The sequence below is a fragment of the Equus asinus genome, chromosome X (genome assembly GCF_041296235.1).
Source record: "Equus asinus isolate D_3611 breed Donkey chromosome X, EquAss-T2T_v2, whole genome shotgun sequence".
Lineage (NCBI taxonomy): Eukaryota > Metazoa > Chordata > Mammalia > Perissodactyla > Equidae > Equus > Equus asinus.
In genome coordinates this window covers 67132140-67151029 of record NC_091820.1, presented here as the reverse complement: position 1 = coordinate 67151029, position 18890 = coordinate 67132140, and the positions used below count along the sequence as shown (strand labels likewise).

Here is an 18890-nt window from a genome sequence, read left to right as displayed (position 1 = left end):
CTCTATGTCGTCTTTGGAAAAACGTCTATTAGGTCCTGTACTCTTTTGTTTTCTTTTTGCTGAGGAAGCTTTTCCTTGAGCTAACATCCATTAACATCCATGCCAGTCTTCCTGTATCTTTTGTATGTGGGTTGCCAGCACAGCATTGCCACTAACAAAACAGTGTAGGTCTGTGGCCGGGAACTGAACCTGGACTGCAGAAGCAGACTGCACTGAACTTAACTTCTAGGCCACCAGGTCTGGCCCCTCTGCTCATTTTTTGATCGGATTCTTTTTTGATATTGAGTTTTATGAGTTCTTTGTATATTTTGGTTTTTAACCCCTTATCAAAAATATCATTTACAAATATATTCTCTCATTCAGTAGGTTGCTTTGTTATTTTGTTGGTGGTATCCTTTGCTGTGAAAAAAACGTTTTAGTTTGACATAGTCCCATTTGTTTATTTTTGCTTTTGTTGCCTTCGCCTGAGGAGACAGATCCAAAAAAATATTGCCAAGAATGATGTCGAAGAGCTGACTGCCTATGTTTTCTTCTAGGAGTTTTATGGTTTCAGGTCTTACATTTAAGTCTTTGATCCATTTTGAGTTTATTTTTGTGTGTAGTCTGAGAAAGTAGTCCGGTTTCATTCTTTTGCATGTAGCTTTCAAGTTTTCCCCAAACCATTGAAGAGACTGTCTTTTCCCCGTTGTATATTCTTGCCTCATTTGTTGTAGATTAATGTGGGTTTATTTCTGGTCTCTTTATTCTGTTCCATTGATCTATGTCTCTGTTTTTCTGCCAGTACCGTACAGTTTTAATTCTTTGTAGTATAGTTTGAAATCAAGGAGCATGATACTTCCAGCTTGATTCTACTTTTTCAAGATTGCTTTGGCTATTTGGTGTCTTTTGTGGTTCCATACAAATTTTAGGATTCTTTGTTCTACTTCTGTGAAAAATGCCATTGGCATTTTGATAGGGATTGCGTTGAATCTGTAGATTGCTTTGGGTAGTATGGATATTTTAACAATATTAATTCTTTCATCCATGAGCATAGGGTATTTTTCCATTTATTTGTGTTGTCTTGAATGTCTTTGATCAATGTCTTATAGTTTTCAAAGTACAAGTCTTTCACCACCTCGGTTAAATTTATTCCTAGGTATTTTTGATGCAATTGTAAATGAGACTGTTTTCTTAAATTCTCCTTCTGATTGTTTGTTATTGGTGTATAGAAATACAGCAGATTTTTGTATATTGATTTTCGTATCTTGTAAGTTTACTGAATTCATTTATTCTGATTTTTTTTGGCTGAGTCTTTAGGGATCTCTGTGTAATGTCATGTTATCTGCAAATAGTGGCTGTTTTACTTCTTTTCTGATTTGAATGTCTTATATGTTTTTTTCTTGCCTAATTGTTGTGGCAAGGACTTCAATACTATGTTGAATGAAAGTGGGGAGAGTGGGTATGCTTGTCTTGTTTATGATCTTAGAGGAAATACTTGCAGCTTTTCACTGTTGAGCATGATGTTAGCTGTGGGTCTGTTATATACGGCCTTTATTATGTTGAGATATGTTCCCTCTGTGCCCACTTTGTTGAGAGTTTTTATCATAAGTGAGTGTTAGACCTTGTCATACTTTTTCTGCATCTTTTGAGATGATCATGTGGTTTTTATCCTTCATTTTGTTAATGTAGTGTATCACAGTTGCAGTTGCACATCCTGCACAATGCAGGATGTTGAACCATCCTGCATCCCTGGTATAAATCCTACTTGATCGTGGTGTATGATCCTTTAATGTATTGCTGAATTTAGTTTGCTGTTATTTTGTTGACAGTTTTTGCATCTATGTTTATCAAGGATATTGGCCTGTAATTTTGTTCTTTTGTAGTGTATTTGTCTCATTTTGGTATCAGGGTAGTGCTGGCCATGTAGAATGAAAGTCTTCCTAGCTCTTCAATTTTTTGGAAAAGTTTGAGAAGGATAGTTATTAACTTATTTAATGTTTCATAGACTTTACCTGTGAAGCCATGTGCCCTGGAATTTTGTTTGTTGGGAGTTGTTTGATTACTGATTCAATCTCATTACTAGTAATTGGTCTGTTCAGATTTTATGTTTCTTCCTGATTCAGTCTTGGAAGATTATATGTTTTTAGGAATTTATCCATTTCTTCTAGGTTACCCAAGTAGTTGCCATATAATAGTTTGTAATAATCTCTTATGATACTTTGTATTTCTGTGGTGTCAGTAATAGCATCTCTTCCTTTATGTTCTGATTTTATTTGTGCCCTCTCTCTTTTTTTCTTGATGATTCTAGCTAAACATAGATCAATTTTGTGTATCTTGTCAAAGAGCCAGCTCTTAGTTTCACTGATTTTTTTTTTTTAATTTTTGTTTAGTCCCTATTTCATTGATTTCCACTGTGATCTTTATCATTTTCTTCTTTCTCCTAACTTGGGGCTTTTTTTGTTGTTCTTTTGCTAGCTCCTTTAAGTATGAATATAGATTACTTACGATTTTTCTTGTTTCCTGAGGTAGGCCTTTATTGCTATAAACTTTCCTCTTAGAACTACTTTTACTGTGTCCCATAGATTTTGGAACGTTGTGTTTCTGTTTTCATCTGTCTTAAGGTGTTTTTTCATTTCCTCTGATTTTTTCCTTTTCCTATTGGTTGTTTAGTAGTGTGTTGTTTGGCTTCTGTGTGTTGTGTTTTTTTCCAGTTTTCTTCTTGTCATTGATTTCTAGTTTTATATTGTTATAGTCGGAAGAGATGCTTGATATGATTTTAATCTTCTAAAATTTATTGAGACTTATTTTTGTCCTAACATGTGATATCTCTTGGAATATTTTCCATGTGCACTTGAAAAGAATGTGTATTCTGCTATTTTTGGATGCAGCGTTCTGTATATATGTATTAAGTCCATCTAGTCTAATGTGTTGTTTAAGGCCAGTGTTTCCTTGTTGATTTTCTGTCTGGATGATCTGTCCATGGATGTAAGTTGGATGTTTAAGTCTTCTACTAACAAGGTATTACTGTCAATTTCTCCTTTCATGTCTGTTAACATTTGCTTTATGTATTTAGATGTACCTATGTTGGCTGCATAGATATTTACAAGTGTTACATCCTTTGTTGGATTGATCCCTTTATCATTATGTAATGTCAATCTTTGTCTCTTGTTATAGTCTTTGTTTTATAGTCTGTTTTGTCTGACATAAGTATTGCTGCCCCTGCTTTCTTTTTGTTCCCATTTGCGTGGAGTATCTTTTTCCATCTCCTTTCAGTCTGTGTGTGTCTTTAGACCTGAAGTGAGTCTCTTGTAGGCAGCATATATAGTGGCTCTTATTTTAGTTTGTCCTTTCAGCTACCCTATGTCTCTTGATTGGAGCATTTAGTCCATTTACATTTTATTGCCATTTTGTTAAGTGTTTTCTGGTTGTTTTTGTAGTTCTTTTGTTTCTTCTTCTCTTGCCCTATTCCCTTATAATTTAATTACTTTCTTTAGTGTTATGTTTGTGTTCGTTTCTCTTTATTTTTTTTGTGTTTCTATTATATGTTTTTGGTTTGTGGTTAGCATGAGTTCGTATATGACAACCTATGTGTATGGTAGTCTGTATTAAGTTTATGGTCAAAGAAGTTTGAGCACATTCTAAAACCACTACATTTTCACTCCCCCCAACCCTTTTTGTATTTTTGATGGCTTATTTTACATCTTTTTATTTTGTGTATCCCTTAAGTAATTATTGTAGTTGTACAATATTACTAATTTTCTCTTTTAACCTTCAAATTAGCTATATAGATGGTTGATCCACTACCTTTACTATATGTTTGGCATTACCAGTGAGTTTTTCTTTCATAATTGTGTTATTTCTAGTTATGGCCTTTTCTTTTCTGTTCAAAGCATTTCCTTTAACATTTTTGTAAAGCTGGTTTAGTGATGATGAACTCCTTTAGCTTTTGCTTGTCTAGGAAACTCTTTATCTCTTCTTCAATTCTGAATGATAACTTTGGTGGGTAGAGTATTTTTAGTTCTAAGTTTTTTCCTTTCAGCACTTTGAATATATTGAGCCAGCCTCTTCTTACCTGTAAAGTTTCTGCTGAAAAATCAGCTTATAGTCTTACAGGGGTTCCTTTGTACATAACTAGTTGTCTTTCTCTTGCTTCTTTTAAGATTCTCTATCCTTAACTTTAGACATTTTAATTATAATGTGTTTCGGGGTGAGTATTTTTGGTTTCATCTTATTTGGGACTCTCTATGCTTCTTGGACTTGGGTGTCTGTTTCCTTTTCCAGATTGGGGAAGTTTTCAGCCGCTATTTCTTCAAATAAATTTTCTGTTTCTCTCTCACTTCTCCTTCTGAGACCTCCATAATGCAAATGTTAGTATATTTGATGTTAATGTTGTCTCAGAGATCCTTTAAACTATCCTTGTTTTTTTAATTCTTTTTTCTTTTTGCTGTTCTGGTGGGTGATTTCTACTACCATCTTCCAGGTTGCTGATCCATTCTTCTGTATCGTCTAATCTGCTGTTGATTCCCTCTAGTGTATTTTTCATTTCAGTTACTGTTTTTTCAGCTCTGATGGTTTTTTTTTCTGTATTTTCAATTTGTTTAAGTTCTCACTGTGTTCATCTGTTCTTCTGAGTTGGTTGAGCATCTTTATGAGCATTATTTTGAACTCTTTATTTGGTACATTGCTCATCTCCATTTCACTTAGTTCTTTTTCTGAGGTTTTATCTTGTTCTTTCATTGAAACATATTCCTCAGTCTCCTCTTTTTGCCTAATCCTCTATGTTTGTTTCTGTGTATTAGGTAGATCTGCTATGTCTCCCAGTTTTAAAGGGGTGAACTTATGTAGAAGTTGTCCTGTGGGGCTTAGTAGTGCAATCTTCCCTGGTCGGCAGAGCCAGATGTGTTCCCTCTGTAGGCTGCATTTGTCCTCTTATTGTGTCTGGACCCTGACTTCTCTGGGCACGCAGTTGTGCGGGTCTGCACTTCCATGGTAGGAGCCACTTTCAAGGACCTTCTGTGCCAGCCGGGGCTGCCCACTGGATAAGGTGGAATGAGAGCTGCTTTGTACACATTCTGGTGCTGGCTGGGGTCACCTGCCTGTTAGGACAGGCAAGAACTGCTTTGGAGGTGCTCCCCTGCCATTGGATTTTTGTTTTAGCTTCTGCTCCTTTCATAGCAACAAAGCTGCAACATTGGTAATTTGTGTTCAGAGGGTTAGCTCTTATGACACCGAAAGATCCCAGATTGTTAAAGGAAAATGACATTATGTTCTCTCTACCGTGCTTATTAAATTAGCAATTGGTTTTTCAGAAAGCAGAATTAAAGGACAAAAACGTAACTGCTCAATCTTAAGTTAATTAAAATAAAAATTAATTAGGTAGCCCTATTGGTCATATGATTTGTTTAACAAAAATTTGACTCTACTTGATTATTTTTCCTGGGTCCTTTACCTGTATGTAATTTACAGTTTCTTGTCTACCAAGTGAGAACAAAGACATGAGCCTAAAATCAAGAATATATAGTAAAAGTCTTAAACTGTAAAATTTTTCTCTACAAAGTTTGTTTTAGGGGAAATTTTAAATCACAGGTACTTTTGTCCAGTAGTAATATTGATTGTATTAATTATTTATTGCTGCATAACGAATTGCCATAAACTTAGTTTAAATGAAGACACACTTATTATTTCACAGTTTTTACACGTCAGAAGTCCAGGCATTGCTCAACTAGGTCTTCTCCTTAGGGTCTCACAAACCTATAAACAAGGTTTCGGCCGTCCTACATTCTTATCTGGAGGCTTGACCAGGGAAGAATCTACTTCTAAACCCCCTCAGATTCTTGGCAGAATTCCTTTCCTTGTAGTTATAGGACTGAGGACCCTGGCTTCTTGCTGCGTGTTAACTGGAGACTGCTCCCGGTTCCTAGAGGCTGCCATGCTATGTGGGCTTCCTTAACATGACCACTTACTTCCATCATGCCAGCAAAGGCACTAAGTTCTTATATAACATAGCATAGGAGTGAAATCCCATCACCTTTGCCATATTCTATTGATTGGAAGCAAGACTGAGGTCCTGTCCCTACTGAGGGGAATGAGGGTTATACAAGGGCATGAGCACCAAAAGGTGAGGATGTTAGGGGTCCATCTTAGAGTCTGTCTGCCACATTGATCAACTGGGAGGTTTCCTTCTCTGTTTTAATTTGTCAAGGGCTTAATTCAATATACAGATATAGACCTTTATTCTAGGTATGTATGGACCCACCTTTAAGTTTAGATCTAATTTGCTGTAGTTATTTAAATGAAATGTAAAAAGTTGAAGTACTCTTCTTTCCAAATCTGTCAGCGAGTAACCTGTAAACATGAAGCTTCTTTGAGAGGGAACATTTTCTTTTGATGTGAGCTTCTTAAACATTTTTCACACTAGGTACTATATAAATATAGTGCTTTTGTTTACTAGGTGGATTTTGGGGATCGGGGAGACTACTTGAAAATTGTCAAATTTGTTGTGAAGACTGATGTCTTATGTATGTTTTCTTAATCATTTGGATCACTCATACTTCTCCTTACCTCTTGTACCTTATTCTTCCTTACTTGCTTATCTCTCTACTTCCTTCTTCAGTATGTCTTTTAGCACTAAGCCATGAGATCTTTTAATTAGTCTTCAGTTTAACACTGAGGAACAGATGTTAATACATCGGTATTAACTGTATTAATACAGTTATCATGGCCAGATAACAACCCTTTTACAAAACTATATGTCCTTATATATTCCTTTTCCCACAGCACCTCCAATTTTAAGGATCTGAATGGAAAATATTTATTTCTCAGTTCAATTTTCCATGATAAACTGATTTTGTCATTAATACTAAGAAAATGATAGGTTTGAGATGACCCATGTGATTTCCTGAGATGGTGATTACAGCTACTCAATTTAGGTATTTCTGTTTGCCCAGAACCTTTTAAAGTGTGGTCTATTTAAATATTTTCCGAGAAAATAAAAATAATTTTAAAGAGTAATTCACTAGGCTCTAATATGAGAGTCTGTTTACTTGGGTTTTGGAGTATCTAAGTTATCATTGCCTTTACAGTTGTCAATAAGCTTTCCAGAATCTTCTGTAGGAAATTGTTTGTTTCTTCTTTGGCACTTTTTTGGGGGAAACATCATGTCTGCTTGTCTTTTCAAATTGCAAATTTTACTTTTGAAATAAAAGTTTATTGTCCCAGAGAATTCTCAAAATATTTTTGATTTTATACAGGTGGAGATGACTTAAATTTTAGTAAAGATCAGTGAAAACTGAGGTCCTCTATAGGAATTAACATTTTTACATTGAAAAGCTGGTACCTTGTTGAAGGTAGATGAGGTGGGAGTAATGGAGTGTTCTGTTTTTAAAACCCATTTATGTAGACTGAAATGATTTGTAGGATATAGTGATCTTTTTCACTCATTCAGATTTATTTTATTTCTTGTTCCTTTAGACCCACAGCATCATGATTAGTTAGTCATAAGATGGTATGAATAAGAAGTAACCAGTAACTAAGGTAACAAAGGAAAGCAGTATTACCTTTTCTTATGAATAATTCTGATAGTAATTTTGTAATAAAATTTGAATTCTCAGGATTCTGTCTTAATACTGGTTTGCAGACTTTCTTGCTGAATGTGCCTCTTCCTATATGTTAATGATAAACCCATCACAGTTTTTTCATCCTCCAGAGTCTTTCTTTGCTTTTGAGGTAAGATGGTAGATGGTGGTGCTGTTTATTGAAATTGGAAACCCTGGAAGAAAGCAGATTTGTGTGGGGGGATTGCTAATTCCTTTTTGTGTTGGCTATTTTTGAGAGACAGGTGAGATAAGCAAGTGGAAATGTCAAGTAGGCAGTTGGATATATGGATCAAGAGCTCAGAAGAAGTCTCTGAGTAAATGTGAGTCATGTCAGTAAATTAGCTTTCTGGGGGGAAAATGTGGTGTGAGGTGAGAAGGTGACCCAATTTTATTTCCTGAGGATCTGCAGTGTTTCAAGTATACTGAAAAAGAACAAAGAAATTGGAGCAAAAGAGAATGAAAATGTGATATCATGGAATCCAAAGACTCAAATAGGAAAGAGTCAACTGTGACATGCTGCAGCAAGAGCACGTAAGATGAGGACTGATGGATCTATTAGAACAATAGACATCATTGGTGACTTTGTTTGGTTCTCACTGAGTTTTTTAGAAGAAAGATGCTAGTCAAATAAATAATGCTGGGTAATTTACTTTTTAATGTTTATTTTAAAATGTACATATAGTAAAATTCACTCTTTTTCACGTATGGTTCTGAGGTTAGACAAATGCATAGAGTTGAGTAACCACCACCATGATCAAGATACAGAATAGTCCCATCCCTCCTCCAAAATTCCCATTGCTGGCTCTTTGTGGTGCACCCCTACCCATAGGCCTAGCCTTTGGCAACTGCTAATTCCTTCTCCATACCTTATAGTTTTACCTTTCCCAGAATGTCATAAATGGAATCATACAGTATATAGCCTTTTGAGGCTGTTTTTTAAAATTTATGATAATGTAGTTGAGAGTTATCCATTCTGTTGAGTATATCAATAGGTCATTCCTTTTTCATTGCTAAGTAGTATTCACCTTCCTCTACTTCTTTCCCTTGGAAACTAATGATATAAATTCTTTCCCTTATAGGTTTGCATTTTTCAGAATGTCATATATATGTAGTCGTATAATATTAGGCTTTTGGGTCTGGATTCTTTCAGTTAGCAACATACATTTGAGATTTATCCATGTTGTTACAAGTATCAAGAGTCCTTTGCTTTTTATTGATGAGTAGTGTTTTATTCTTTCTCCATTTATCAGTTGATGGATATCTGGAATGTTTCCAGTTTTTGACAGTTATGAACAAAACTGCTATACACATTCATGTATAGATTTTTGTGCTAACGTAAGTTTCCATATTTCAGGTAGATATTCACTGTTTTCTGACCTCTGATTTCTCATGAGAAGTCTGCAGCTATTTCATTTGATGTTTATGTAATGTCGTGTTTTTCTTTCACTGCTTTCAAGACTCATCTCTTATTTTTTTTGGTTTACAATAGTTTAAGATATGTCTTGGGTGGCTTTTAAAAACTTTATCCTTTTTGAGTTTCACTGAACTTCTTGACACTGTAAATTTCTATCTTTCACCAAATTTGGGAAATTCTCAGCCATTTTTTTTAGAACAGCTTTACTGAAACATAATTCACATACCATACAATTCACCCCTTTAAAAAGTACAACCTAATGGTTTTTAGTATATTCACAGATATCTATAGCCATCACCGTAGTCAATTTTAGAATTTTTTTATCACACCAAAATGAAATCTTTTACCCTTCAGCTGTCTAAGCAACCACTAATTTACTTTTTATCTCTAGGAATTTTCCCCTTCTTAACATTTCATATGAATAGAATTGCCATTATTTACTTAAGTAATTTTTTCTGTGCGACTCTTTTGTTTTTCTGGGATGTTAATAGTATGGATTTTAGATCTTTTGATATTGTTTCACATGTCTCTGAGGCTCGTTTATTTGCTTTTAATCACTTTTACTGTCTTCTTTCTAGTGGTTAATTTCTAGTGATCTATCTTCAAGTTTACTATTTCCTCTGCCATCTCCATTCTTTTATTGGGTTCATCCAGAATTTTTAAAAAATTGACATTTTTATTTTTAGTTCTAAAATTTAAAGTTTTTTATAATTTCTATTTTTCTACTGATAACTTTTTATCATTCCATTCAAGTCTGTTTATTTTTACCCAAAAGAGCATAGTTACAATAGCTGCTTAAATTCCTTGTGAGGTATTTCAACATCAGAGTTATCCTGGAATTGATAACTGTTGATTTTGATTGTTTATTTCAGCAGACTATCTACCTGGTTAGGTTCAGACTTCGAAATTATGTTTCACTCTCTCTCGATGACGGTTTCAATGTTAATTATGTTTTCAGAGTATTTGAGTCAGCACCCTTCATATGTCACTCAGTGCGTGTGCTGACTCAGTGGTTAGTCTGAGCCTTGACCAGTGGTTAATATTGGGGTTCAGTTTTCAAAGCAAAAGGCTGTTTTGATTATATTCCACACACGTGTAGTTTGTTGGTGAGACCAGGACTTGTGTCTATTCATACACAGAATTAGAGGATCTCCTTCCTCCATTCAGTCTTCTCCATGATTTCTTCTGTTGAGTCTTCTATTCCAATGGGTTCTTTATCCTGGTTCCTCTGACCAGAAATAATGAGTTTCTCACAGAGTTTTAGCTTTTCATACTGTCACACAGTTTTGCACTATTAGGGCTGCCCTTGGGGAGATATGAAGGAGAGAGTGAAAAAAATAAGAGATTATCACTACATTTTCCTTATCATATGTGCCTCTATTCTTGGTTTCTCTGACCAGACAGATAGGTTTTTCTTTTGATTGGGGCTTGCATTGGAGCAGGACTGAGAGTCAAAAAATTAAATAAATGGGAAAAAAAGAAAACTTGGGGTTCTCCTTATGCTCACCAGCTCAAAAGTGCATCTTTTCCTGGTCCTCTGTCCAGAAAGTGGGATTTCTCTTGGGTGTTTTGTTTATGCTCACTGTGGAGTTCCATGACACAGTCTCTCCTTGGGTCAAAATCAGGAGGTAAAGGTGGAAAATAAACCCAGGAAACTCACCACAGTACTGGTTATTCAAATTTTGATCTCCCTCCCTAATCTTCTAGCTATTGTTTAATTTTCAGAGTCCTCAGGTAGTTTATTTTTGTATTTTGACCGAAATTTTTAGTTTAATCAGAGGAGAGAGAGGCTTATTCCATCTTGCTGTCACCAAAACCTCTATTTAATTTACTGTTTTCTTCTTTATTAAATTTACTTTCTCCTTCTCCTTCTCCTTCCTCTTCCTTTTCTTCTTCTTCTCTTCCCCTTCTTCCTCTCTTTCCTTCCTCCTCCCTGTCTCCCCTCTTCTCATCCTTCTCTTTTCCAAGTCCTCCTCTCCCTCCCCCTCTCCATTCCCCATTCCCTCCTCCCCCTCCATTTATAAATAGGCAGCGGTAAAGTTTCTTTTTTTCCGCACCATCTTGCTGTTGCTTAATTTTCAAACATCTTAGATCTGTTGTCGGCAAACTTTTTTTGTAAAGGGCCAAATAGTAAATATTTTAGGCTCTGCAGGCATGGGGTCTCTGTCAACTCCTCAACTCTGCTGTTACAGTGAGAAAGCAGCCACAGATAATATGGAAACAAATGGATGTGTCTGTGTTCCAGTAAAATTTTATTTATAAAAACAGACAACAGGCCAGATTTGGCCCATGAGCCGTAGCTTGAAGATCTTTGATCTAAGTCCTCTACACTTACTCTTTCCTGTAAGAGTAAGTATTGAAGAGTAAGTATCATTACCTACTGAGCTTTGTATGTTGAAATAATTTTGTTTCCATGGCCACTTATATTTTTCTCCTACAGTTTATTCTTTCTTCTGTAGAGTGACTCAAAATTTAATTAAACTGAATGAAAGGAAAGGAAGTCACAATAGTGCAATTATATAAAACTCTTACCATCCTAATTTGCTTTGAATATATCCCCACAATAGATTTCTCCAGTGGTATTTTTTTCCCCTGTTCATAAATATTTGGCTTGGGACAGTCTTAATGAAAGTCTTAATGAAGTCTTAAGGACAGGTCATATGTTTAGTGTATATTCATCCATCATAGCAAAGCTCTAAACAATATAAAATGAAACAGCTCTGAAAATCAAAGATTCTCAAGGACAATCAGGAAACCATATAATATTGTTCCTTTTTTAAGTACCTTCTATGTGTCCTTTGTCCTTTTTTTGTTGCAGTATGTGTGAATCTTGTTGGATTGCAAAGGAAATGCGCAGTGTTGTATTTTCTAGTTATTACTCTTGTGCGAGTACTTGTGAACTTCAGTTTTTGAACAATATTTTTCAGGTGAATGGTCTAAAAATGGTTGATGAGCCAATGGAAGAGGGAGAAGCAGATTCTTGCCAAGTGAGTACTGGTGTTAACTTATTAAGCTACATTTTTAGAATCTAGGGAAAGAGAATAATGAGAAAGGAGAAAATCTTCTGTCACTTAAAGAAATTTACTCAGGTAAGTTAATAATAAGCAAATCCAATTATTAATAATAAAAATGAACTGTCTCTGGAGATAGTGATGATGTAACAATAGTCTCAGTTCTTATTAACAAGATGAGAGATAAAGTGTTGTCATTTTCACTTTTGCAATTTATGTAATACTAATGACATGTTAATCTTGAGTAAAATTAAATGGAAACTTCTGCCAAAATCATCTAGAGCTTTATTTACAGATCATATGGACGAAGAAGCATAGTAATATTTATGTTGCTAGTTTGTAGAAGATAAAGAGTGTAAGGAATTACAAAAGGCAGTGGGGAAGGGTGGTTTTCAGTATGAGTAAAGTTACAGGGAAATACCATGCCCCACACCCTAAGAAGAAGAAAAAAACATGTGTGTGTTTGTATATGTGTACATGTGTAGCCAGCATAAACGCATAGACATATACGTAGGGTTATTGTCAAATATTTGCCTTTCTAATTTTAATAAATGAATGTGAAAGTGAAATTTTAATGTAAAGATAATAAAAATATACAGTGCTAGATGCTATATGATTTATATTAGGCAGTCAACTTCAGTGGCTAGAAAGGGGAGTATGAAGTTTTTCAGAATAAGGAACCTAGAATTACTTCCAAGGATTTAATTTAGTTTGTGGCCTGAGTTATCTAGACTTAAAATGGTGTACTTTTTCTGTGTGATGGTTCAGGTACTCATTTTGTGTCAATTAAATGATATGGCTGATAAGAAACAGTAACCATATAAGTTTATCATCCTTTTGTTTAATGTTTTCATATGTAGGATTTTTTTGGTTGTGGTTGCCTATTCCATTGTGATGCTGGCAGCTGTGTGTTTTTTAATGATTGGCTTTTTTCTTTTTAAATTACGGAGGATAGCAGAGACTGCTATATAATGGATAGATTCTTTAAACCGTGTTCTTTAAATTTGAACTTTAGGTATTGCCTATGGTGCTGTTTTGCGATTAACTGATTTAGACAACTAATCCATTCCATCTCAGTTATTGTAGCTTTAGACTTTCATGGTCATTTGATCTCTTTTCTTCAGTTAAAACAATCAAAACTAAATAAAATGCTTCCCGTACACCATATATATCTAGCAAAAAGTAGCAAAGCTGATTTATAGTTAGTATAATTTTAATATGTCTAGATTTATTATGAGGCATTGTTCTGTTTCTCAACACAGCCTTCACATTTGGTGAGTATTAAGTAACAGGCCACTGATAAAAGTTATCTCAGATCATATTTCACTACCTAGTCCCGTATTTCTCCCACCACTGTCCAGGTTAGAAAAAATATTCTTCTTTAGTAGATGACTGACATGAGTTAATATTTTATGTTGTCAAAATAAACAGATGTCTTATATTTGGTAGTTTATGATCCATTTACATTTACTTTTAAAGTTTGTATGAAATGGTTATTTTCTGAAATAAAATACATCATATTTTTGATGCTACCAATATTTTAAGAATTTCAAAAGAAGATTTACTTAACAATTAGATTTTTTGTTGATCCCATTAGCACAAGGTTAGCAATGGGTTTAGTCTCTAAATTGATTTATATTTTTATTACCTAGAAATGTAAATGTTACACTTAACTGGAAATATACATGCGAAGAAACAAAACTGATTTCCTGAATTTTTAAGCTCTAAGTTTTAATTTTAGAAACTATACCTGACATACGTGTCTCATAAGAATCCTTTTAAAAATACTCTTTTACAAGTGTGTTTTACTTAAACTCTTGGGTAGCCTTAAGTAGGGAATACTTTAAGGTGGAGGGCATGCTTCATGTATGGTTGATTTTTCCTTCCTCTGTTTGTCTTTCCATTCTGATGGACGTTTATCCTTGCTGTGCTGCAGTGTTTTTCTTCCCTTGCAAAGTCGGTGCTTGCTTCTGCTTTTTAGTCATTTACCTTTTTAAAAAAATTTGGAACCCTTTGTATTACAGATACGCAAAACTTAGATAAACAATTATTGTTCAACTAAATGTTGATGTACAACCACTGTAAGGTGGAGTTGTATGCTATACCACGTGGGATGCAGAGATAAATAGCATAAATAAGTTCAGTAACTTTGATTTTATTTATGTTTTGTGGTTTTCAGAATTCTCAGTTGACTCATGACCGAGATCTGAAATAGATAGGGCAGGTTTTAGTCTCATTTTATGGATGAGAGAACTAAAGCACTGACCCTAGTAAGTAGAATAAACCAACCCAAGTGAGAACTAGTTTAGCACCCTTCTTTTATATTTAGTCATCAATACAAATTGATACAATTTTTCAGACTTAAATATTCTGCAATTACTTTCTAATGTGTACATCATTTGATGTGTGTAGTTCACCCACTAGTGGCATTTTGACATTTACATTATTATTACTGTTAGCCTTCTTTCAAAGTATGCTGATACTTGGCTTGGTTTTCAGTGACCCTGGATTATTCACTGCATGAGAAGGGTACATCAAGCTGCTTTTCCAGATCTCTGCATGTATGTTTTAACAAATCCACAACTAAATGCCTCTTGGAATTTCAGCGTGATCAAATTTGCTTATCTACCCACAAATAAAGCAAATGTTTGGACAGATGGATGTTGTGTTATTACATAAAAAACAAAAGTTTAGGCTTTACAAATCCCTCCTCTTTTGTTTTGATCTGTTTCATAGAGGTATTTATGCTTAATTCCACAGTCCTATGAAACTGTAATAATAGAGTTATATAGTATGGTTTCCTAATAGATTGTCATCAGCTGTTGCTCTTTCTGATTAACAGGTGATTTCTTCCACCTAAACAAATCAGTTGTCAAATGAATGGAGCAGTAGTGTATTTGATAGTTCATTTTCTACTTCGTCAGTATGTTTTTCCAATGTTACAGCATTGTTGGCCCCCTGAATTAAAAAGATGGTCACAGATTGTAGAGGTCAGAGCATACTGTTTTGGTTGTGGTTGAGCCTTCCTACTTTTTCTATTTGTCAACAATTACTTTGAAGTTCCAAAAAAAACTAACTCAATCGTTCTTGTCTCAGATTTGTCATTTGATGTTGGAAAGAATAGTGGTCACTATTAAAGTTATTAAATCTTAATTTCACAGTAGCAACTTGCTTTACACAGATCAACTATGATTAGTTACTATATATGAGTTTCCTACAGCTTCCATAAGTAAGTACCACAGACTGAGTGACTTAAACAACAAATTCATTTTCTCACAATTCTAGAGGCTGGAAGTCCTAGATCAAGATCTTGGCAGGTTTTGTTTCTTCTGAGGCCTCTCTCATTTGCTTGTAGATAGCTGTCTTCTCCCTGCGCCTTCACATTGTTTTGCCTCTGTGTGTTTCTGCCTCCTAATCTTCTTTTAAGAACACCAGTCATATTGGATTAGGGCCCACGCTAATGACCTCATTTACCTTAATTACCTTTAAAGACCCTATCTCCAAATAGCCACATTCTGAGGTACTAGGGGTTAGGACTTCAGCATATGAATTTTGAGGGGACACAATTCATCCCATAACATATATTGTATACCTCTTTGTTTCCTTAAGGGATATGATATTTCTGACAAAATTTGCTATCCTCAAGTCCACATTTTATCTCTGTATCCCCAGCGTATAGCACAATGTCTGATAACATAACATGTACTTCATGATTCTTGTTGATTTTTTGAGTAAATGAATAATTAAAGAGAAAAGAGTGTATAGATGGGAAGATAAGGTAATATATTAAAACTTTATTATACCAGGATAAGGAAATTTTTTTCTTTGAGGAAAGTTAGCCCTGAGCTAACATCTGCCGTCAATCCTCCCCTTTGTGCTGAGGAAGACTGGCCTTGAGGTAACATCCGTGCCCATCTTCCTCCACTTTATGTGTGGGACGCCTGCCGCAGCATGGCTTGACAAGTGGTGTGTAAGTCTGCACCCGGGATCCAAACCAGCGAACCCTTGGCCACCGACGCAGAATGTGCGTGCTTAACCACTGCGCCATGGGGCCGGCCCCAGGGTAGGGAAATTTTTTTCAAAGATAATTCACTTTTAGGAAAAAAGAAATGAGTTACTTATAAATTCATTACTACCTTATTTCCAGCTAGACTGCTGCCACTCTCAAGCTTTTAGAATGGTGCAGAAACAGAAGAAAGCCAGGTGGAGAAAGGAAGCCTAGTTGCAGATGACAAAAAAAATTTTTAGTAGTGAATATCAATAAAAATAGCACTGAGGAGGCTGAGAAATGTTAGGCAATAGACAAGAATGGGGCGGGGGGCAGATGAAATAAGAAAGACGAATATTGGAAGTGATAACACAGCAGAGTATCAGATAATTTGACAGTAAAAAAGAGCTAGTGGCATACAAATGATATAATATTTCTGTAATAAGTAACCATGTGTGTATGTGTATGTATATGTGTGTATTTGTGTGCATATATGTCTATATTTATAAATCTGTATGTCTTAGAAGTACCTAAATAGTGTTTTCAATTCTGACCATGTATTAGAATCATCTGGAGAGGTTTTAAAAAATGCACATGCCTGAACCCCACTCTAGTTCTACTGAACCATAGTCTTTGAGGGTGGGAACCAAACATGTATATTGAATAAATATTTATTCAAGGGATTTTTATTTGCAGCTAGGGCATTATAAACTACTGTCTACTTAAAGGAAAACTAGCTATAATTTAATAATGCGTAGTAGCTGTTTGCCTAGGAACATATGTCTTTATTAGAAAAGGCAGATGGCCAATGAGTAAGTTAATATCAGCATTTTTTTTAAACTACAGATACTGGGAGCATTGTGCCCTTCATTTGTTTTGAGTACAACACAGTGTAATAAAAATATTGACCATGAATCATCTGGAAAATGTTCATTTTATTCCTCACACTCTAAGGAAAAAAAATACTTCTTTTATTAAATTTAGAAATATTGTCATCACAAAGTCAGTTCTATTCAAAATTGACAAAATTTCATTATCCAGAATGAATCTCCTGTTTCCCTATTTCCTGTATATATTTTAAAAAATAAATTCTGGATACATGTTTTTCTGTGTTTTTAAAAGATATTCAAAAGTAATTTTGAGGTTTCTAATTGGTTAATTTTACCTTTCAAATTTATCTTTCTTTTTAAAAATAAGCTCTCCCTTATTCTTTTCTTACGAAATTGGCTATCTGCTTCCATAAAGTCAAACAAGTACTGTGCCAAGCATTAGAAATGCAGAGATGAATGTGATAACACCTCCATTCAGGAAGCTGACAGTGTAGTGAGAGAGAAAGACAAGGTAATAAGTTGTTAGGACACAGTGTAACAGTATTCTATGGTGGCTGTCTACTAGAAAAAGTGGTCTTTTCTAATCTAGTAGCATTTTATTGTTGGAAAATTTTTAGGGTAATGCTGCTGAAAATTGAAAGACATATAGCATTTTTAAAGGATGGGCATATATGGATTTTAATTAAGAGAAGAAGAGGCATTGGGCAGACATTTTCATTTGAAAGACTTGCTTAGGTTCAGTGTAACTAACTAGAATAGAGTACAGTTGTTTCCTACCTCTGAACATTTTTAAAAAATTGATGTCATTATGACCCATGTTTATAATGATGATCTTAAACATGGCAGAAACTGAAGTGCCTTCTTAAACATAAAGATACTGTATTGTGTTCAATATAGAATGAGAGACTTGGAGGGGATCTTAAAGACCCATCTAACATAACCTGTTTGTCATGTGAGAACACTGAAGTGTAGTGGTTTGTGATTTGGCCCAGGCTGCTTAGCTGAGGCATGGCAGAGCTAGGAGCAAAACTTAATCTGTTGACTCTTCTATCAGAATTCCTTCCACTGGAGAAAACCTTCAATAAGTATGTTTTTGTTATATTCTATGCTTTAAAGACCAGTGCTATATTCATAATGTGTGGTGAAAACTCAGTTAACCATATTAATAACAGTATACAATCTGATGTTGCTTTTGGTATACATATTATGCAAAGGTGCATGCAGATACACCATACTTTAATATATTTCCAAAATGTCAGCTACAAAGCGTGTGTATTTGCATTCACAAAGGTTCTTGACTTTTTAAGAAAAGACCCCTTCAAAAGGGGAAGCTAATTGTCATAGCTACTTAAAAGGATCTGGTGAAATGCTATTTTGATATATAAGAACATCCATGGAGAAACTTTCAGAGCTGATTCTTCATTTCTGATGAGTGATTGCTAATACCTAAAGCTAAAATTTCTCTGCTTAGATACTCCTCTTGAGAGAGTGAATGTCTGACTACCTAATGTAGCGTGGAAGTTGTTTTAGTTGCCATGATGCCTAGCGTTCTTGGGACTGTTTTCTTGCCCACTTTGACCAGTCACCACTGATTATTGGTTGAGAACATTCTTGCCATCCAGACAAGTATTAATATGGTATAATGGAAAGCTACCAAGACCTCTACACATTTTGATTAACTAGTCATGTGAACTTTATCTCTGTAAGTCCCAGTTTTCTCCTCTATTACAGTCAGAAAGTTGGATAATATATCTCAACTCTTGTTATTTTGTGATATGTAATACATCTCAGGTTTTTTACATCCTAGCTACTGTGCTTCTGTAGAGTCTAGAATTACAGCTTACTTGAGTGTAGTCTTCACAGCTGAGTAGAGTCCTACATCAAGGAGTAGGAACGCTTCCTGAGTGGCTACCTTTCTGCCTGACCCAGGTGGTAGGAAATCTGGTTTATAATTTATATACAAAGTTTCAATAAAAGTAGAGTCATGGCCTGGAAGCATTTGTTTGGGCTTTGCAGATTTTGTCTGTCAATACCAGTTTCTTTTTCAATTATGTAGCTAGTTGGACATTTAAA

At 34.9% G+C, this 18890-nt stretch overlaps 1 protein-coding gene across 5 annotated transcripts in view; it reads left to right on the top strand.

Annotated features, from left to right (window-relative positions):
- RPS6KA6 (ribosomal protein S6 kinase A6) overlaps window positions 1-18890 on the top strand; it is a 150918-nt gene that overhangs the window by 50655 nt on the left and 81373 nt on the right. For 4 of the 5 annotated variants that reach the window (XM_070502460.1, XM_070502456.1, XM_070502458.1 and 1 more), the window contains one exon: window positions 11916-11975. In XM_070502460.1, coding sequence (XP_070358561.1) covers window positions 11916-11975 — 60 coding nt within the window. Of the gene's footprint in view, window positions 1-11212; window positions 11352-11915; window positions 11976-18890 lie in introns of those variants that run through there. The other variant, XM_070502459.1, reaches the window with a different exon arrangement.